General features: G+C 47.6%; 1 protein-coding gene across 5 annotated transcripts; it reads left to right on the top strand.

The window, feature by feature from the left end:
* The first annotated feature begins 7,371 nt into the window (after nucleotides 1-7,371).
* On the top strand, nucleotides 7,372-15,794 carry LOC105548117 (melanoma-associated antigen D2). 5 transcript variants are annotated; one of them, XM_011991987.1, is made up of 15 exons: nucleotides 8,141-8,202; nucleotides 9,071-9,144; nucleotides 9,485-9,571; nucleotides 9,686-9,976; nucleotides 10,601-10,684; nucleotides 10,826-10,909; nucleotides 11,030-11,093; nucleotides 11,354-11,433; nucleotides 11,932-12,026; nucleotides 12,715-12,794; nucleotides 12,888-12,930; nucleotides 13,258-13,320; nucleotides 14,439-14,553; nucleotides 15,027-15,469; nucleotides 15,660-15,794. In XM_011991987.1, the coding sequence occupies exons 2-14, from the start codon at nucleotides 9,100-9,102 to the stop codon at nucleotides 15,459-15,461; spliced, it is 1,566 nt and encodes a 521-aa protein (XP_011847377.1). In that variant the 5' UTR covers nucleotides 8,141-8,202; nucleotides 9,071-9,099; the 3' UTR covers nucleotides 15,462-15,469; nucleotides 15,660-15,794. The 5 variants fall into 5 exon arrangements, with proteins under 5 accessions (XP_011847373.1, XP_011847374.1, XP_011847375.1 ...); XM_011991983.1 differs by lacking the exon at nucleotides 8,141-8,202 and adding an exon at nucleotides 7,372-7,575 and having other exon boundaries at nucleotides 9,485-9,976; nucleotides 10,601-10,909; nucleotides 15,027-15,457; XM_011991984.1 differs by lacking the exon at nucleotides 8,141-8,202 and adding an exon at nucleotides 7,372-7,575 and having other exon boundaries at nucleotides 9,485-9,976; nucleotides 10,601-10,909.
* The last annotated feature ends 5,394 nt before the right edge of the window (nucleotides 15,795-21,188 follow it).

Here is a 21,188-nt window from a genome sequence, read left to right as displayed (position 1 = left end):
AAATAGCCAGTCATGATGGCTCTCATCTGTAAATCCCAGCTGCTTGGAAAGCAGAGGCGGGAGGATTGCTTGAGCCCAGGAGTTCAAGGTTACAGTGAGCCATGATTGTGCCACTATACTCCAGCTTGGGAGACAGAGTGAGACCCTGTCTCAAAAAATAGATATATTAGAAGTTACAATAATTTCCTACACCTGAAGAAGGATCTCCACACAGGTGCCCAGAACAGCAAATCCAGGAAACAGTGAATCCAATTCAAGCAAAGACTGCAGCAGCCTTCTTACTGGTCCTCCTCCTTCAGCCTTCATCCTCCCCTTTTCTGCCTCCCACCAGCATGTTTTTACAACAACCAGAGGGATCCTTCTGAAACCCAAGTCAGATCCTGTTCCCTTTCTGCTTAAAACTCTCCTGTGGATCCCACCTGTGGCTTACATGGTCCTATGTGAGAGGGGTCAGTGAGGCAAGCCCTCATTACCCATTTGACCCCATTTCCTATTACTTCCCTTCCTGCCTTCCTCCATCACTCTAGCAACTCTGGCCATTATGTTCTTAAAAAATGCCAGACATGGGGAAAAAAATGCCAGGCATGACCCTGTTCCATGGCCTTTGCAATGACTGTTTTTTGTGCTTGGAATGTTTTCTCACCAAGCATCCACTTGGTTAGTTCTCTCACCTTATGCAAGTCTTTGCCCACATGCTACCTTTTCAGTGAGTATTTCCCTGACCAACCTATTGACTTATTTTTAAATTTTTTTGTTATTGATACATAATATTTGTACAAATTCATGGGATACATTGATATTTCGTTACATGCATAGAATGTGTAATAATCAAGTCAGGGTATTTAGGGTGTCCGTTGCCTTGAGTATTTATCATTTCTATGTGTTGGGAACATTTCAACTTATCTTTTCTAGCTATTTTGAAATATACAACACATTGTTATGACCAGCCTACTTAAAACTGAGATTTTTCTCCATAGCACTTACAACACATTTTAATTTGAATACATTTTACTGATTTATCTTATTATCTTTTCTCTCTCCCTTACTAGAATCAGCTCCATGGGGGCCAAGGATTGCTATCTGTCTTCTTCACTGCCCTAGCCTAATCTCCCAGAACAGTACCTGGCACATGGTAGATACTCAAAAAATACTTGTTGAATGAGTGAATACAAAAAAATTCAAGGAAAAAAGGAAGGCTTTTAGAAAGTGTGTGTGTGTGTGTGTGTGTGTGTGTGTGTGTGTGATTATTCAAGAAAGTCTTGGCCAAATACAAAGCAAAATAAAATGTAATATGATTATGAGTAGCTGATAAGAGTAAAAGAAAGATTCCATTTGACCTCGATGCTAGAAACATTCTCCTCTGAGAGGCCCAAAGATTGTGACCTTGAACTTGAAGAGAAGGAAGTGTATTCCAGGCACACTGCTTGGCTAGATTTTGAAAAATATTTACATAGCCATGATAATGTGAATGCTGTTTATTGGGTTTCAGGTCATAGAGTCAACCTGGAGAGACAAAGCAGGGAAGATCTGATTGTGGCTGTAGAACAGAATGTAAATGTTAATAGCCAGGGCAATGTAAAAGGAAAGATAAAACTGACAATGTGGGACATTGAATGGGCAGGGGGAGGGTTGTAGCTACAATATCCTTGTCTTAAAAAGTGGGGAGTCAAAATTGTCTGTCAGAAATGGATGGAATACAAATAGAGGTCTGAGTATATCTTTTTCAAGTTACAAAATTAACCAAAAACAAAAAAGGAACATCAGTGTTAACCATTGCAGGGGAGTAGAGGGAAAAGTGAGGCACTGTACATAAACAAAATCCTTACTGCCATCTCTGGGATATTGTCTAATTTTTTTTTAAAGAACCATTACATACACATTATCTAGAGTTGTAAAGGGAACCAACAGTAGAGCTAAAACTAAAAACTGTTAAAGGTTGGCTTTGAAGGGGTGGGATGGAGATGGGGAGGGTTGAGGCAGGGGAATATTAGTTTTTGTCATATGATCTTCTGTCCTATTTCATTTGTTGTCATGTACAAGCATGGAATTCATAAAAATCAAATGTTAAAAACTGCATGTTGATCTCATAACAATGAAGTAATTATATTTCCTATGACACTTTATGACAATATCTAAATGGGCATATGGATATTCAGTGAGATGTGCCTCCACAGATGAAAAACATACTATAATGTGCCTAGCATATGTCTGTGAAGAGTGTTGGAAAGGGTATTCTGGGACTTAAATCATTGGACAAAATATAGTGTAGTTAAGGCTTTGGTATTTGATATTCCACTGACTTGGGTTCAAGTCCTCTCTGTGCCACTCATTGGTCGCCTTGCCTTGGGCAATTTACTTCTCTCACTTTTAATATTGCCATCTGTGAAATGGGGCTAATGTTCACACGGTATAAAAATAAACCCCTTAAGAGTAAGGGCCACCTCTGTAGAGGTGTCTAATACATAGTTGGTGCTCATTTTCTGTTGAATGGCCTAATCATAGCTCACAAGCTTGTGCTGAGGAAGGACTCAATATACAGAGAACAGGGGAGAATGAGGGTTAGTCCAAAAGTACGTAGCAGGTTTCCTCATCTATGGGAAATTTGTCTTTTGTTAAACAAAATGTCATTTTTGCTGTGGAAAGGTAGCCCTTAGGGCTTAGAGTGAAACAAAGTTAACTAAATTGCCCTACATATAAAAGGGGAAAAATGAGATTTCACCAGCAGCTCAAGAAAGAAGACATGGCCAGGTACGGTGGCTCATGCCTGTAATCCCAACAATTTGGGAGGCTGAGGCGGGCGAATCACTTGAGCCCAAGAATTTGGGACTAGCCCACGCAACATGGTGAAACCCTGTCTCTACCAAAAATACAAACAAATAAACAAACAAGAAACCTAAAAATTAGTAGGGCATGGTGGCATGTGCCTGTAGTCCCAGCTACTTCTGGAGGCTGAGGTGGGAGGATCACTTGAGCCCAGGAGGTGGAGGTTGCAGTGAGCCAGGATCACACCACTGCACTTCAACCAGGGTGACAGAGTGAGACCCTGGGGAAGGTGGGGGGAAGAGAGAGAGAGAGAGAGAGAGAGAGAGAGAGGACATAGGAGCCTGGAAATGGAAAGGAGAGAAGTTGCCAGCCTGTTGGGGGACAGAAAGGGTCCAACAGGGGTGGGGCACGGGGCCTAGGAGAAGGAACAATTATTAGGCCTTTCCCAATGGTAGGAATGAATGGCTAGGGAACTCTGAAGAACAAGAAAGTTCGATGTCCAATTTAAAGTTGATTTCTATGCTGAGCTGCATGGTTTAAATGACTAAAGAAGTGATGGGCAGCCTTAAAAGGAAACCTTTGCTACCCTCTCCCAAATTTTCCAAAATTCAGAGATATGGATTCTGTATAGTTTGGGAGAAGGTAAATGTGCTAGGATAGGATTGGTGGTGGGGATATTCTGGTTTTTCCATTTGAGCTTAGGAATCTGGAGTCTTGGATGCCTGTGGGATTAGACAGTTCCGTCTCGACATTCCGCACTAAGCAATCCTTAGCCTGCCTTTCCTTATCTCCAGAACAGAGCTGCCTGATAACAGCCTTTCATCTTTCCTCTTAGTTGATATGTAGGATCTATATGATCTCAGATATTTCTATACTGATCTATGGGTGCTAGAAATGGGCCTGAGACCCAGTGACCTAGGTTCTTCAGAGTTTATGGGTGGATGATGAAGATCAAGATTCCAAGAGTTCACAAGGAGAAGGTGGGAGGAAATCTCTCTGGTCAAAGGGTAAAGATTATGAACTAATTTGTCTTTTCTCCCCTGATGAGGTTGCCTCCTGCCCTCTGATCCCCAGGTCATAAGATAAGGGTGTTAATGGTACTATGTTATGAAGGTGGTGGAATTGAGAGGGGTCTGGGGAAGTTTGGGTTTGACAATCTTTGGGAATGCCTCTCTGATAGATTTGGACTGAGATTTTTCCTGACTTCCTGAATCCAATAATATCTCCTAAGGTTCTGACTCTGTATTCCTTTAAGTTACCCCAGGATCCCAAAGACCACAAGTGGGACCGAAAACATTGTGAAACTTAAAATGTTGGAGGTTGTAACCTAGCGTAGATATACCAGAAGTGTAGTTGTAACAGAGGGTCTTCCCCATGGGGACAAAATTGCTTAACAAAGGCTGCTAGGCAAGAGAAGGCAGGGCATATCTGGTAATAGTGAAGTGTTCTGTTTAGGTGGAATATAGGCAACTATATCTAGTACTTTCAGAAAAACAGCAGGAAAAAGGCTGGAAACTCAGTCAGGGCTGGATTTTGGGAGAGCCTTGAAATCAAACTCAAGCGTTTCTTGGGAAAGCATTCCATACCCATTGTCATGAATACCTCACCTGCTATTCATATCTCAACTCACTGTAATCAGGAAACTGCTGCATGGAATAGACTCTGAAATAACAATGGCTTAAATAAGACATATATCTATTTGCCTCACCTAAAAGAAACCCAGAAGTAGGCAGTTCACGTTGGCTTCATGAAATTGTTATGGATCCAGGTTCTTTTTAGTTTATTAATCCAGTATCTTTAGAGTGTGACCCTAGTCCTCATGGCCTTTATTCTGGGAGGCTATGTATCTAGCTAAAAATCAGATGGCTTATTACTAAGGAAGAAGAAGAGCATGGATATCAGGGTAAGCAATTAGCAATCTATGCCACAAACATGTGCACTGAAGCTATTCCTTCCAAGGTCACCAGAGACCACCACTTGATCGTCAAAATCCCCAGACATTTTTTCAGGTCTTACTTTTCTTGATTCTTGGCAACATTCATCACTTTTGACCTTGACTCCTCCCTCCTTTTGAAACAATCTCTTTCCTTACTTTTGTGACACTCCTTTCTCCGTTTTTTTTTTTTTTAAATGGTGTCTTGCTCTATCACCCAGGCTGGAGTGCAATGGCACAATCTCGGCTCACTGCAACCTCTATCTCCCAGGTTCAAGCGATTCTCCTGCCTCAGCTTCCCGAGTAGTTGAGACTACAGGTGTGCTCCCCCACACCCAGCTAATTTTTTGTGTTTTTAGTTGAGATGGGGTTTCACCATGTTGACCAGGCTGGTCTTGAACTCCTGACCTCAGGTGATCTTCCCACCTCGGCCTCCCAAAGTGCTGGGATTGCAGGTGTGAGCCACCACGCCCGGCCCTCTCCTGTTTTTCTCTCTGCCTTTTTGGTCACTCCTTATCAATCTCTTTCATGAGTTCCTTTTCCTCCACCTATACCAAAGGTGCTTTTGGGCTGCAGGGCTCTTCCGTGGGCCCATGTCTCTTCTAGCACTGTGCATTCACCAGGGTGCTGTTGCCCTTTCTCATGAATTAAAGAACTATTTATGTACTGATGACTCCTAGATCTATAGCCTCAGCCTAGACCACTTCTCTGAGCTTCAGACATGTATATTCAACTGCCTGTGGTACATTTCCATATGGACATGCCACAGGTGCCTTAAAAGCAATGTTCAGTTCTCCTCTAACCTACTCCTCAAACCCGCTCTTCCTTCAGTATTCCTGATCTCAGTGAGAGGAGTTACCATTCACACAATCTCTCAAATCAGATCGCCAAGAGTTCCCTTTGACACTCCACTCGTCTTCAGTTACTCAAGTCCAATTACTTTTTACTTCTTTACTATCTCCTCGATTCAATCACTTCTCACTACCTGCCACCACTCTAGGTCAAAGCACAATCATTGCTTACCTAGATGACTACAAAAGGCATAAGTACTCTCCCTGTTTCCAAGACAACACCTATTCCATACTCCATATAGCAGCTAGGTGTTCTTTCTAAAACACAAACCTATGCTGTATCCTTGCCTAGAATCCTTTAATAACTCCTGGGTGCTCTCAGGATCAAGACCAAAGTCCTTATCTTGGCATTCAAAACTTGCCAACTTGCCACGATTTGGAAGGGATTGGGAATTTGAGATGCCAGAAATAGAAGAAAAGGAGGCGCTATGTCTAGTGTGGATAAGGGAGAAAATCTGGGAGGCAAGAACATGGTGAATTGATATCACACACTTGGAGAAAGCAACAATTCAGAGAAAGAGAAAAGACAGGAAAACAGAAGCCTGCCTTGAATATGGAAGAAATTTGTGTGTGTGTCTATCTTGAATTATCCATAGAACATAGGGATTCATGATATGTTATTTACACAGTAAAAGGTGACCACATAAAGCAGGAGACTTGTGTCCATTTGAATTACATTTATATGTGGAAAGGCATTGAATATTATTTCCACAACTAACCATTGTGCTGAATTTTATTATGGTTTCTAATAACTTTTTAGTTGATGCTCTTGGGTTTTCCAGGTCTGCATTTATATATCCAGTAATTAATGATGATTTGTCTACTTCCTATTATTTTACATCTTATTTTGTTCTCTTGAATAGATCCAATTGCTTATGTGAATTTATTATGTGATAGAGGTGCCATTTCAAAGCAGAGAGGGAAAAGATGGATTAGTTTGCACATGATGTAGGGGTAAGAGACTATGATTTTGGAGAGTAATCAAGCTGAATCCGTATAGAAAATAAATTTTGAAATGATCAAACATCTAAATATAAATAATAAAGCCACAAAAGTGCTTCAAGAAAAAAAAAACGGGGATTGTTATAGGAACATGAAAAGCATCTTTAAGCAAGCAGCAGGATCCAGTTGTGATGAAGGAAAAATGGATATATTTGACTACATAATAATTAAACATTTTTGTTTGGCAAAAATTATCATAAATAACATGAAAAATATTTGTAATATGTGACACGTACACGAGAGACATTGCTGGTGGGAACGTTATTCCATGTACTTTTTAGGAGTAAGTTGACAAATTTTGTATCTTTTGTTATCAAAATGGAAGACTTTTTTGTAGCATTTGAGCTAGCAAAAAATACCCTAAATAAAAAAAAAGTGCCCCAAACAATCTAAATGTACATGTGTACTGGACTGGTTCAATAAATTATGGGACATCTATACAAGAAAAGATCATGCAACTGTTTAGAAAAATGTGCACTAACGGAAAGATTTTTTATATATAACTGGAAAAAAACAGGTCGCAGAACAGAAGGTATGTATAGTGTACCATTTGTCGGAGAGAGAACCTGAATAATTAGTATACGAATAGAAAAAAAATCTGGATAGCAAAATGTTAATAGTGGTTATTTCTGGGAGATAAGAGTGGCCTTTCATTGGTATGTTATATATTACTGCATTGTTTGAATTTTTACAACAACAACAACAAAACAACAACATATTACCTTTGTAATAACAAAAAATGAAGATATAAAAATAAATTCAATGAATGACTTTCTTTCGGGGGCGGTTTGGGTTGGAAGAGTTTCAGACTGAGCCTGGTACAGTGGCATAAACATGGGCTTTGGCGTCAGACAGCCCTGAGCAGGGCCCCATTGCCCCACCCCCGAGGAAGGCGAGGGGGGGTGGCAGGGGGCTGCGGAAAGGGGCTGGGCTGGGTTGGGCTGTCTGCAGCTCTAGTCCAGGAGGCTGAGACTTCGAGAGGGACTTAGAGAAGGCAGACGCATCCCGAACTCGCTGGAGGACAAGGTGAGGTGCGTTGAGATTGGGGTTTTATGGAGGTCATACAGTGGTTCCAGACCCCTGGAACCCATAGCAAGGCAGATGAGCAATTCTTACTGCACCACTGCAGCTGAAGCAGAGGTGACCTGGAGTGGTGTGTAGGCAATGAGGACGACTGAGAAAGTGGTAGGCTGTATAGACTGGGAGCAGAGACGAGCGGAGGAGGAGGGGAGAAAAACGGGGAACCAGGAATGTTGGGAGGGGGACGAGGAATACAAGGAGGGAGGGGAACACTAAGGGGGAGTGATCCAGAGAAGAGAATCGGGGATGCAGAGAGGGGTTAAGGAATACTGAGGGGCAGGGTGTGCAATCGTAACACGGAGGAGGATGTAAGGAATGGGAAGAGGGAATTCTGGAGTAAATAGAAAATGTGAGGTGGGAATAGGGAGTAAGGAGCCAGGCTAAGGGAATACGGAGGGGGGCATAAGGAATGAGGAGCAGGGAGCGGGGGAGGGGCAGACAGGCTGGGACGGAGGCCCCCTAGGGAGGCGGAAAGGGGCGGGACCACTTCCGGCCTAGAGAAGGGAGGGCAGTCTCTGAGTTTCGGAGGGGCTTGGAGTGAGTGGACGCTCTCGGGAATTGTAGGAGGACGAGGTGAGCAGCCGGGCGGGCTTTTGGATGAGAGCCCCGCTAGGGGTCGGCCGCACCCTCTGGGATCTGGAGAAAACCTGTCATGAGGATCGGATCGTACCGGATCCATCCGGCTGGGAAGGGAGGGGACTGGACCCGGTTTGACCGGGCCCAAGATGGAATCACTAGCTCAATATTTATTTGAGGAGGGGGTGTAATAGGGAAGGGGCGGAACCAAGATGCGCCTGTTTGGAGGGGGGCGTGTTAGGAAGAAGGGCGGGGCCAAGAGACACTGGACTCGGTAGGGCGTGAGTAGGGGAGGGGCCGGGCCCACCAGACACTGCGACAATTTTGGAGGAAGGCTTCTTGGGCAGGGGGCGGGACCGAATGGTACTGCGGACCTGGAGAGGGGCGTGTGTCGGGGCAGAGTGCCAGACTGAGACCACGATCATTGCGCATGCGCACTATGTATCGCTGAAAGGGGCGTGTTGAGAAGGGCCAGCACTGAGACGAGCCAGCTGCTGAATGCGCATGTGCACGGTGGACATCAAAGAAAGGGCTCGTGCTGGGAAAGCGGGCGGGGCTGAGAACGGCCCTGCAGCCGACGCGCATGCGCTCTATCGACCTGCGGCTGGGTGGGGGGTGCACTGGGAAAAGGGGCGGGGTCCTCAGAGCTGCCGCGCTGGCACATCTTCCTGGAGAAGGGGAGGGTGCGGCTGCAGAGAATTGAGACTTAGAAGCTTTGGATTCCTGTATCTGAGAACGGAGTCGTTGTGGGTGGTGGAGGGGGTTGGAATTGGGGACCTACGGAAGGTAAGGATCAGCCTCCAGGCACAACAGGGGAGAGGACGTTCAGTGGGCTTCAACTTGACCCAGGCCTTCTCCTCTTCAGGCTCAGCTCTTGCCAGGCCAAATTGAGACATGTCTGACACAAGCGAGAGTGGTGCGGGTCTAACTAGCTTCCAGGTAAGGCCTCTTTCTGTCCTTTCCCCAGCTGCTTTTCCTCTCCAGCCCTTGTTGCTGCCCCAAGTCCCTTGGCTCTTCCCCTCCCATCCTTGTCCTTCTCCACCTACTTTCCTGCCTGGGTGTCCCCCTGCCCAGTGGAGGGAGGGAGAGAAGGTGGGCGGGCCCCTCTTCTGCCTTCAGTTCTTGCTCAGAGGAAAGGGAGGCCTTGTTCGGCTGAGGTGGTCAGAGCACACCACAGGTACGAGTACAGGTCAGAGAAGTGTGGCCTTGGAATTTTGGAACCATTTGCTTAGTTGGGGGTGGGGAGAAGGTCTGTGAACTTCCCTGCTTCCTCTTGCAGGCTGAAGCTTCAGAAAAGGACAGTAGCTCGATGATGCAGACTCTATTGACAGTGACCCAGAATGTGGAGGTCCCAGAGACACCGAAGGCCTCAAAGGCACCGGAGGTCTCAGAGGATGTGAAGGTCTCAAAAACCTCTGGGGTCTCAAAGGCCACAGAGGTCTCAAAGACCCCAGAGGCTCAGGAGGCACCTGCCACCCAGGCCTCATCTACTACTCAGCTGACTGATACCCAGGTTCTGGCAGCTGAAAACAAGAGTCTAGCAGCTGACACCAAGAAACAGAATGCTGACCCGCAGGCTGTGACAATGCCTGCCACCGAGACCAAAAAGGTCAGCTGTGTGGCTGATACGAAGGTCAATACTAAGGCCCTGGAGACTGAGGCTGCTGCCTCTCAGGCCCCAGCAGATGAACCTGAGCCTGAGAGTGCAGCTGCCCAGTCTCAGGAGAATCAGGATACTCGGCCCAAGGTCAAAGCCAAGAAAGCCCGAAAGGTAAGACCTCTGCAGTCACCACCCTTCGTTTTCTACTCCTCTCCTCTCAGTTGGTTCATTTGTTCTACAAACATTTAGAAAGATCCCTGTGCTCATCAGGGCTGTGGGGGGCACTGAAGGTAATGTGATGTAATTCTTGTCTTCAGAGAGCTTGCAGACTGATGGGGAGATGAGACAGGAATACACATAGCTGCAATCTGAATATAATGCAGTTTATATTTACATAGTAGCTGCCCTGTGTTAGGCCTTGAGCTAAGCACATTTATGCAGGTTATCTCATTAAATCCTGAAAGTAATTCTCATAGCCCCAATTTTATAGAGAAGGAAGCTGAGTTCCAGAGAGGTGAAGCAGTTTTTCTAGGGATGGTTCAAGCAGAGCCAGTAGTGAGCACAGAAAGAGAAGACTCAGCCTCCACCCACCCTTGGTTTGCTCCTGGCCTGCTAGGCAGATGAAACACTTGCTTGGAAGTCAGTGAGAAACAAACCCAGGGTTCAGCATAGCCAACATCTATTAAGTCAGGCTGTTACTACAGGGATGGGATTGGCGGGTGCTTCCTGGAAGAGATAGGGAGAGGAAAAGGACCACCTGTTTCATCTGGTGATGTTGAGCTTCTGTTGATGCAGGTGAAGCATCTGGATGGGGAAGAGGATGGCAGCAGTGATCAGAGTCAGGCTTCTGGAACCACAGGTGGCCGAAGGGTCTCAAAGGCCCTAATGGCCTCAATGGCCCGCAGGGCTTCAAGGGGTCCCATAGCTTTTTGGGCCCGCAGGGCATCAAGGACTCGGTTGGCTGCTTGGGCCCGGAGAGCCTTGCTCTCCCTGAGATCACCTAAAGCCCGTAGGGGCAAGGCTCGCCGTAGAGCTGCCAAGCTCCAGTCATCCCAAGAGCCTGAAGCACCACCACCTCGGGATGTGGCCCTTTTGCAAGGGAGGGTAAGAACTCTATCCTTTTTACTCTGCCTTTTCTACTGCCTTGGCTGCCCTTTTCTTTGCCATCGTCTCAAGTTTTCAGCAAACTTGTTTTGGTCTTTCCATCTTTTTCTACTCTGCCAGGCAAATGATTTGGTGAAGTACCTTTTGGCTAAAGACCAGACGAAGATTCCCATCAAGCGCTCAGGTAAAGTCCTACCAATCCTCCCTCTACCCTGAGGTCTGCCCTCCATTGCTCTTGCATCATTGTGCTGGGGATATCTGCTGCTCTTATGCTTATATCTCTGTCCTCCCAAAGTTCTAATTTGGCAGTGCTAGCATCTCTGTTGATAAGCGCAGAACCTGGTTATGCCACCCTTGGTGTGGTTGGCAAAGAGTCTATAGCTTGGGCATCAGGGCCACCTGGCATCTCTTCAGTCAGGTGCTTACACCACTTTCCCCTTGCAGACATGCTGAAGGACATCATCAAAGAATACACTGATGTGTACCCTGAAATCATTGAACGAGCAGGCTATTCCTTGGAGAAGGTGAAGGGGCAGCCCTGGGGGATGGGCACAGTGGGGAAGCCTTGAATTGAACAAAAATGTGCAAGTTCCTTCTCAGGGGAACCAGAGAGACCTGCTAATCTAGCTCCATCACTATGTTGAGGGGCAGACAATGGCCTAGGGAGGGGTGTAGATGAGCGATGGGTCACACAGCAAGTCAATGGTAAAAGTACAGTTAGGACCCAAGACACCCAACTTAGTCCTGGCTTCTGTCCACAGCTCATGCCATGTATTTCAGATTTCACTTCTCCCTTTCATTCCCCATTCTCTGTCTCCCTAGATTCCCACTCATCGCAAAGATGATGATGACAATTGTACATTTGCTGCATGTTTACTGGGTGCCAGGCACTTAGCTATGTACTTTGTGTGCATTATCTCACTGATTTCTCACACATGCAAAACTCCTAGGTACATAGGGAGCTGCAGCATGCCCCAGAAGCTGAATTTTGTCATCTCACAAGCTGTTCTTCCCATCCACAGGTGTTTGGGATTCAATTGAAGGAAATTGATAAGAATGACCACTTGTACATTCTTCTCAGCACCTTAGAGCCCACTGATGCGGGCATACTGGGAACGTAAGCTGGGAAAGGGCTGAGGTGTGGGGGGCTTCTGCTTTGGCCATGTGCTGCTACCCCTTCTTTGTCCTACTTCCCCCATCCTGTTAGAGAGTCAGGAAAGTCAGGGACTCAAAAGCCCCGTCCCAGTTCCCATGCATAGTTGGAGCCCTGCTCACAGTAGTGATGCCTGATTATGATTGACTGAAGGGTGTAGGAGCCTGGGGTGGGACATTCCTGCTGTCAGCTTTGCTGTTTCTGTAGAAGCTTCCCAGGAAAGCAGGCCTGTCATTGCTTGCCTCTTCCTACTGGGTGCCTGGCCTGGCCTTGGCAGAGTGGTTCTCAAGGAGGGCTTCCTGGTGTGGGTGGATCAGGATGCATGAAGCGCAGGAGTGTCAGTGGGGCTGAAGGTTCTGGGAGAGAAAGAAGGGATTCACATGGACTGAGTGCTTGTGTTGTACCAGGTTGACAGCCATTCTTCCGTCTTCTTGGAAACCCAGGGAAGGGAGAATATGATTTTTCTATTTTACTGAATAGTAAACTGAGGCTTGCAAGTCTAAGTGCCTTGCCCAGGGTGGCATAGAGCTGGCAGCAGAGACTGGGCAGAATTCTGTATCTGAGGCATCTGGGAGAGGCTAGCCTAGTGAGCTGGCTGGTGTGTCTGTGGTGGCTGCTGGACATAAGCCTCTCTGTCCTGTTATTTCTCTAGGACTAAGGACTCACCCAAGCTGGGTCTGCTCATGGTGCTTCTTAGCATCATCTTCATGAATGGAAATCGGTCCAGTGAGGGTGAGTGGCTGGGCATGCAGCTGAATGGGTGGCCATGGTCTGGATTCCATGTGTTCAATTTCTGTCCCTGTCTCCTCTTGCCTCCCCTCGCAGCTGTCATCTGGGAGGTGCTGCGCAAGTTGGGGCTGCGCCCTGGGTATGATTGGGCTCTCTCAGCGCTTGCTGTCCGTGTTGTCCTTTGGCAAGAGAGGATGGTCCTAGGATTGCATCAGTCTGGTGGTCTGGTGGAGCGGGTGGGGTGCTGGACTGGGTAGAGGGCCCAGGGTTCTGACCTGGGTGGATGATGGGCAAATGGTCCTGAACTCTCTGCTCCCTCTATCAGTGTCTCTTGGGCTTCTATAGAGCTTCCCTCTTGTGCTGGAAACCTCTTTTCTATCTTGGAAATGCCTCTGCCCACATCTGGGAAGTGTCACAACCTTGAGTGAATGTATTTGTTTATTTATTTTTATTTTTCTTCTCTCAGGATACATCATTCACTCTTTGGGGACGTGAAGAAACTCATCACTGATGAGTTTGTGAAGCAGAAGTAAGTATCTGTCTGGTGTTCATGTGTTCCATGCATTTGGCCTATTTCAGAACTGAGTGATAAAGCCATGGTGCCTGCATGCATATGTCTATGTGTGTATGTATTTGCATATTTGCGTGTATGCAGGTGGTGGATTATTCCTTGGGTGGTGATGGGAAACAGAAGCAGCACATGTTTCCTGATCTGTTACATGTACCTCAACATTTGTCTTGAGACCAGTTCTGCAAGGGAGGGATTATCATTACCATCACTGTATGTATGCAGAAACTGAGGCTTAGAGAGACGAAGTCATTTGGTCAGGGGTACACAGGTAGCAAGTAGAAGAGTTGTGTTTAGAACTTAGCTCCAAAGCCTTAGTTCTTTTTACTCTGCTAACTAGAGCTTCATAGAAATTAATTTCCATAAAGAAATGACACAGAATGGTAGCTTCAGGCAACCAGGTACCATGCTGGGGAGTTGACTTGTACATCTCATTTCATTTTCATAATTACCCTGCAGCTATCATCCCTTCCCCGTTTTACAGTTGAGAGACCTGGGGCTCCGAGAGAGGAGATCTGAGCATGGCCCACAACTGGTATGGGCCTGGAGTCCAGTCCTCTTGAATTTCTGGCCAAGGCTCACCTATCCTTGGTCCTTGGAGGACATGTGAGCACTCACACAGCCACACGCATGTGCACACAGAAACATACACACACACACAAAGGGTCAGGAATTCAACATTTGTGAAGCATGCTGCTATTGGCGATTCTTCCTCTGTAGTCTTTCCGGTCATTTTCTGTGGTGGGCCTTTCCGGGCTTGGCCAGTCTGAGGTCAAGACACTTGCAGTGGGGTGTGCTCAGAGCAGGAGGCCCAAAGAATGGCTTCTCTGTTTACAACACACCCAACAGGAGTCTGGGGTCATTGTGATGAGGGCCTCAAACTTGTGGCTTCCCTATGAACAAATGTCCCCCCACACCTTTGTGTGGCTTCTGGTCAAGACCAGTGGGACAGGGCTCAATATTGGAAGAAAGACTGCAGTAATTAGTGGATAATGTTGCCATCTGGAGCCTGTCCAGTCTATGCATGGGTAGGCCATGAATGGTCTTAGAAATAAAGGCTTTGAACCTCTCTTTCCAAGGTACCTGGACTATGCCAGAGTCCCCAATAGCAATCCCCCTGAATATGAGTTCTTCTGGGGCCTGCGCTCTTACTATGAGACCAGCAAGATGAAAGTCCTCAAGTTTGCCTGCAAGGTAATTGGAGAGCTGCCTGAGCTCGGCAAGTCAAGAGCATGGAGTGCCCCTGGCTGGGGCAGGCTGTGTGCAGAGCAGTCTGAAGTTCAAATCTGAATGTTTTGGTGCTTCTGTTAATTGTCAAAACACTGTAACAGGTACTTTATCTGAATCATTTAAGCCTTAAAACCTGATATGTCATTGCCCTGTTACAGATGAGAAAACTGAGGCCCAGAAAGGTTGGTAGGTGACATGTCCAAAGTCATGGAGCTAGTAAATGTCAGAGCAGGGATGGAATATTAGGTGCATAATTACTGGTAATACTGTATTATTACTCTTACCTTTTTACACTAAGCATGTAGCATAGCGCCTAGCATAAAGAGTAGATGCTTAATCCTCTTATGCTCCTTCTGATGGTTATTTACATAGTAATACTGTATTATTACTATGGCTTAATCCCTCTGTGGTCCTTCTGATGGTTATTTTTGTTTCAGGTACAAAAGAAGGATCCCAAGGAATGGGCAGCTCAGTACCGAGAGGCGATGGAAGCGGATTTGAAGGCTGCAGCTGAGGCTGCAGCTGAAGCCAAGGCGAGGGCCGAGATTAGAGCTCGAATGGGCATTGGGCTTGGCTCGGAGAATGCTGCCGGGCCCTGCAACTGGGATGAAGCTGATATTGGACCCTGGGCCAAAGCCCGGATCCAGGCGGGAGCAGAAGCTAAAGCCAAAGCCCAAGAGAGTGGCAGTGCCAGCACCGGTGCCAGTACCAGTACCAATAACAGTGCCAGTGCCAGCGCCAGCACCAGTGGTGGCTTCAGTGCTGGTGCCAGCCTGACCGCCACTCTCACATTTGGGCTCTTCGCTGGCCTTGGTGGAGCTGGTGCCAGCACCAGTGGCAGCTCTGGTGCCTGTGGTTTCTCCTACAAGTGAGATTTCAGGTATCTGCCTTGGTTTCAGTGGGGACATCTGGGGCTTATGGGGCTGGGATGAGGAGCTGGATGATTCTAGGAAGGCCCAAGCTGGAGAATGATGTGGAGAGTGTGCCAAGACACTGCTTTTGGCATTTTATTCGTTCGTGTTTGCTGGATGTCAATTGACCCTTTTATTTTCTCTTACTTGTGTTTTCAGATATTGTTAATCCTGCCAGTCTTTCTCTTCAAGCCAGGGTGCATCCTCAGAAACCTACTCAACACAGCACTCTAGGCAGCCACTATCAATCAATTGAAGTTGACACTCTGCATTAAATCTATTTGCCATTTCTGAGTTTATCGCTTTTTTTGGTGGGCCGTCACATTTTGGTATCACATTTAAAAATGAATGAGTTGGGAAAGTTTCCACCTCAGTCTGTGTTTAGTTTGAGGTGATATTGTTGGATTCCCAGGAGTGAGATTAACACACCTTTCTGGGATAGATTGGGCCTCACGTCTAGCCTTCAGGGTGGTGGGATTTTAGTGGGGTGGAGTTAAAGAGATTGTAGTTACAGAGGACACACTTTGAAGGAGAGGCTTGAGGTCGGCAAGTCTGGAGCAGAAAGCATAGGTAGAGGAGACTGGACATCAAATATAGAATCTCTTTTTGAGAAATTTGAAGAGAGAGAGAGGTACAGAGCTAAATGGAGATACAGGAACAAGGGAACATTTTCTTGGGGAAGGAGAGAGACTTGAGTAGAGAGGAGCCAATGGAGAGGAAGAAGTTGAAGGTTGACTTCTGCAGCCCAGTCCTGGAGGAGGTGAGAGGAGTTGGGTTGTGGGAAGGCCTGGGAGAAGGGACTACTCAGATAGGACTCAGGGAGGGGGACTGTGAGAGGATGTTGAGCAGTAGGGAGGCCCCAATAGAGGATGGAGCCCATGATTTTTGGGGAAACATAGCAAGGTGCTCAGTAATCTTGGTATGGGAACCATGAAGATGAGTGTTGGTTTATTCCAAGGTTTGGGTTCTGCTGTTTGCATCTGGAATAAGAACACCGGACCAGGGCAGTGACTGTATGAGTCTGTTCCTTCACCACTGTGTCCATGGTACCTGACATGTAGTAGTTGTACACAGAGTGGGGGAAGAAATGGACCATGGGATCCAGGCAGGCTTGGGGAGGAGAGATGAGGAGAGTGTGTGATAGATTGGGGGACAGTACAGGAGTCTGTGGATATCTCTGTGAGTGATGTGCATCTGACAGTGCAGATGTCTCAGTGAAGTCCTCATTAGGAGTGCCTGCTATATGTCTGGCAGCATTCCAGGTATCTGGAAAGGGGTATTGAGAGAATAAGAAGTGTGATCTGGGGGACTAGTCAGACAATGGGATGATTGTATTTAGGAAGTCACAGCACAGAGAGTTCTGGGTGATGGTGAGGTTCAAGGGATGAGTAGTCGAAGGGTAGAGATGCTTCCTGCAGATGCGAAGTCAGTGGTCTGGGAGGCTAGGGTATTGGTTGGGTTATCCATGTGGACAGTGAAATCACCCAGATGGTGGCAGGAGGTGGGAGAGAGGGGAGCATTATGAGCCAGGTGCCAAAGTGCCCACATGTAGTTGAAGGTGGTGTCCTCTCAGCTACGCTGCTCACTAAGGGACAGGGCCCTCAGGCTATTACAGATCCACCTCCCTGTTTTTGAGGGGTACTGCCCTGGACCACCTTTCTCCCCACGAAGCCCTCACCATCTCCAATCCCCACATTACTGGGCTCCTAATCACTGGGACAATCTTGTGGACAATGAGGCCCCTGTAATGGCCACCTCTCCCCTCCTGTAGAATCTATAAGCAATCTATTGCTTAGGGAACAGAATTTTAAAAAGAGAAACAGCCCCATCTGCAGCAAGACAGCTCCTTGCCTGTGGCTGTGAATTGAGACCTGCTGAAGTAATCTTCACTAGAAATAGAGGCTCTTCCATTGAAGACTAGGATATGGTCTCCTCAGGGCCTGGGTACTACCCGGGACAGGTAGACAAAGTCACAGGCAGCTTTGGCCTCCTAGGAAGGACTCTCAGTGGGTACTGTGTCTAGGGCCCTCTCAGATTCTCTGGTGATGTCCATCTGAAAATGGAAGGGATGGGGGATGATGGGGTGGTGAGGAACTCATGGACTGTGATGCTAATGAGTTCCAAGTGTTTGATAGAGTAAGTGTGAATCATAGTCAGGAAGAACTCTGTTCTTTCCTCTTGCCTTCCCTCCACAGGACACCGGGCTTGCAGAGCACCCACCTCTTCTTCCCTTCCCACAAAGCCTAGAATTTGACAGGAGAAGGGGTTGGCTCTTCTTCACTCCTCACTCCCTGTTCCTCAAGTGTCAGGACTGAAGGCAGGTGGGGCAGGGAAGGAGAGAGCAGGTCTGGTCCCAGGCAAGTAGGGGAGTGTTTGGAGCAGGGAGAAGGAGTGGCGGGGGAAATGAGGACAGACTGTTGTTCATGTTTTTGCCATCTTCATCAGCCTGGAGGCCATTACTGTGACGAATAAACTCCCACAATTTTCAGTTTTTTCTTCAGTATATTATTAAGTAAATTCCAAATTATTCTAGATTGTATCATGTATCTTCCCCTTGGCTAGTGGTGGACAGAGCCCCCTCAGCATCTTCTCCACCTATTTTTTTTTTTTATTATCACCCTCTAAGAAGCCTTTTTAGACATTTTTATCCTAATTGTCCTTCCCCATGTAGTTTTATTTACACAGATATACTGTAGATATCTATTTAATAACTATGTATATTTGTGCTTTATACATAAAAAATAAACCTTACTCTTTTTATTCAATACAGGGTTAATAATGAATAAAATATTTAAGTAAAAAGTTAAATGTGAAGGTAAATCGATGTTGAACTGGTGCATAACATCCATCCCTTCTACTATGATAATTTTGTTCATTGGCTCATTGAACAAGCACTGGGTGTCTGGAGAAGAGGCTGACAGATTTCCACGGGCTGCGTAATCATGCTCCTTTTGGTGAGCACTCACGTGGGACACAAATATCCCCACATAACCCATCCTGAGAGATCTGTCCACTTGCTCCTCATATATATGCAGGCAAAGCAATTAGAACTGTGCCTTGCACATAATGAGTATTTTATAATACTCATTATGTGTATTATAATACACATAATAAAGTATTTTATTACATGGTCATTATTGCTATCAATTCTCCAATCTTGTTCCTTCCCAGTCTCTGACTATCTGGCAGAAGCAATCTGTATTGATCAGTGCCCCTGGCCAGGTTGCTTTCTGGACAGAGATCAACCACATGCACAGCTGTTGAGTTTTGACTCCGAAGAGGATTTCCTTTTTTTTACTTCCTGTCAGGGTCGCACCTGAGTGGGGCTGTTGCACCACAGCTCAGCCTCCAGCTAGTTCCTGCTTACCATGCGTGTCATTCGCAAACCATGCTCCTGGGCTTTTTTCCTTCTTTGGGAAGCTGCCTGTTGGGAACTCCACACAAGGCCCGCGGTGTGAGCGGAGGGAGGGCAAGCCATGCGGCAGGAGAAGGTGTTATGGGGAGGGTGAGCCTCCCGTAACTCACTTGTGCCTGCAGGGCCTGCTCTGGTCTGATCTCCTGTGACCACTGCCCTTTGGTGACAAGCATTGTCATTGCCTGCCCGACTTTATGATTTGGTGGATAAGATGGCACAGGCCCAGGGTGGGCAGCTCAGGTTGCATGGTCACTTGGGGTCCCGTGGTTAAGTGCTCACACTCTACCAGGAGCCAGTAGTTCGACCTTGTGTTAATCATCAGGTGCCAAGTGCCGCTTCTGAAAAAGTGAGCGGTTATTTGATGAAGAGAGCATGGCTTTTGCTCCAAAATGCTAGAAGCTTGTGCTTTGATTCTCTGGATGGGGCTTGTCACAGGCTCCACACAGCATCCCGGTCTGTCAGATACTCAACTCATTCAGACATTTATTTGTTCCTTCAACTGTCATGTATAGTGACTGCAGGGTTCCACGTAGTGAGCACCCTGTGCTGGGTGCTGGGGTGTTCCTGTTCTCAAGACATGGCCAGTCCAGTGAGGGAAACACTGGCAGCACCGAGGGGAACCATAAAGGGCTGTGGGAGGCCAGAGGAACTGGTGATTCACTCCTCTGTGGATAGGTGTGTTGTTAACCGCTGATGGCATGTGTTAGGAACATCTGCACAGGTGCATAGGTCCAGGCACACATTTCTATATGCGGATATAGTCGTTTCATACATACATTTTATTATGGACATGAGTCAGCAGTCAGCGTGCTCTGGTGGAAGGAGCCCTTGACTGGGAGGTAGGAGCCGTAGGGTAAACTCCCCCAGCTCCCTTACATGGTCCCTTGTGCCCTCAGACATGGCCCTGCCCCTCTCTGGCCTCATATCCAAAGAGCATTGGCTCACCTGGCCTGCTCTCTGGGGGCCACACTTCAGCTAGTGGGTGGGGAGCACCCAGTCCGAGGCCTGGTACACAGTGGGTGCTGCACAAGTGAGAGCTACCTCGACGGGGAGGTGCTTTGTAAACTGGGCCTGGTGCTCTGTGATGAATGTGAAGGTGGCACTGCCTGTGTGCATGCACACACACGCTTGTGTGCAGGTAGGCATGCCCTGTGGAGACGGCTACGTGTCCAGCTGGGCTCCGAGCTGTGTGGGCAAGTCTGGGATGGCTCCAACTAAGATGGCCCTGGCTGCAGGGGCTGCCATGGACCAGGGTCATGCCTCTAGCGGCCTCTGACTCTGCTCTGAGGAGTGGGCCATGGGGGAGTCCCAGGTCAGAGTCTACCTAAAGGGCAGCTGTCAGTCTAGAGATAACAGAAAGGGAGCCACAAGGAGGCAGCCATGGGGCAGCACCTTGCTTGGGGCACCCCCACCTCTCCAGTGGGGGAGCAGAGGGCAGGCGGGTAGGCCTGGCTGTCAGTCCTGGCTCTGTCTCATCCTGGCCACCTGCCCTGGGGCTGCTCTGTTTCCTCATCCATAAACCGGTGGCAGGAATGCCCACCCCACAGACCTGTGGGGAAGATGAAATGAGCCACACATGCGGAAGCAGATGGCACCATGACTGTGCATAGGTGTCCAATAAATGACAATTGTGACAACAACTGTCTTTCCTGCACTCATTTTCCCACCCTCAACCAGTCCTGCCAGCAGGAACAATACCTATGCTAAGAAGCCCAGGTGCAGGGGTAAATGCTGTGGAAATGGATTCCTTTATTCAGCCAGCACTCAGAACACACAGGTCACTGTCCTGGGCTGGGAAAAAGAGACTCGGGCCAGGAAAGCCACATATGGGCCAAAAGTGGAAGAACTAGAGCCCAGGGCACGGCAACCTGCCTGGGAGGGAGGAGAGGATGAGGAGGGCTTCCTGGACCACACCATGGAGGCAGTGCTGGGCCTTGGAAGGGAGTGGGGAGGGCAAGAAGCACACAGTCAGTGTGACACCTGTGTTGGGGTGAGGAGGGGAGAAGAGTGATTCAAGGGTGGGTGTCTCAGGGCAGCTGTCTGTGTGACCAGTGATGGTCACCCGCTGACACAGGGGACAGAGGAGGGCCGTGTAGGTAGGGGAGGTGCACCAGCAAAGGCACAGAGTCGTGAGAAAGATGAGGGGACCAGTCAGGCAGAGTCAAGGGGGTCACTGTCATGAAGCAGCTGGCTTTGGGCAGGGCTTGGGTGCCGCGGCCAAGCTCTTAGACCTGCAGAGCAGGTGGCATTGGGAGTCATTTGGTGGCTGGGGC

This window comes from Mandrillus leucophaeus, unplaced genomic scaffold (assembly GCF_000951045.1).
Source record: "Mandrillus leucophaeus isolate KB7577 unplaced genomic scaffold, Mleu.le_1.0 Scaffold400, whole genome shotgun sequence".
Lineage (NCBI taxonomy): Eukaryota > Metazoa > Chordata > Mammalia > Primates > Cercopithecidae > Mandrillus > Mandrillus leucophaeus.
Note: the sequence above shows the minus strand (reverse complement) of the source record. Positions and strands in the feature narration are given on the sequence as shown.

Coding starts and splice junctions, on each gene's coding strand:
- LOC105548117 (XM_011991983.1), top strand. CDS start 9,100: ATGTCTGACACAAGCGAGAGTGGTGCGGGTCTAACTAGCTTCCAG. Junction 12,795..12,887: donor TGGAAATCGGTCCAGTGAGG/GTGAGTGGCTGG, acceptor CTCCCCTCGCAG/CTGTCATCTGGGAGGTGCTG. Junction 13,321..14,438: donor GATGAGTTTGTGAAGCAGAA/GTAAGTATCTGT, acceptor TCTCTTTCCAAG/GTACCTGGACTATGCCAGAG.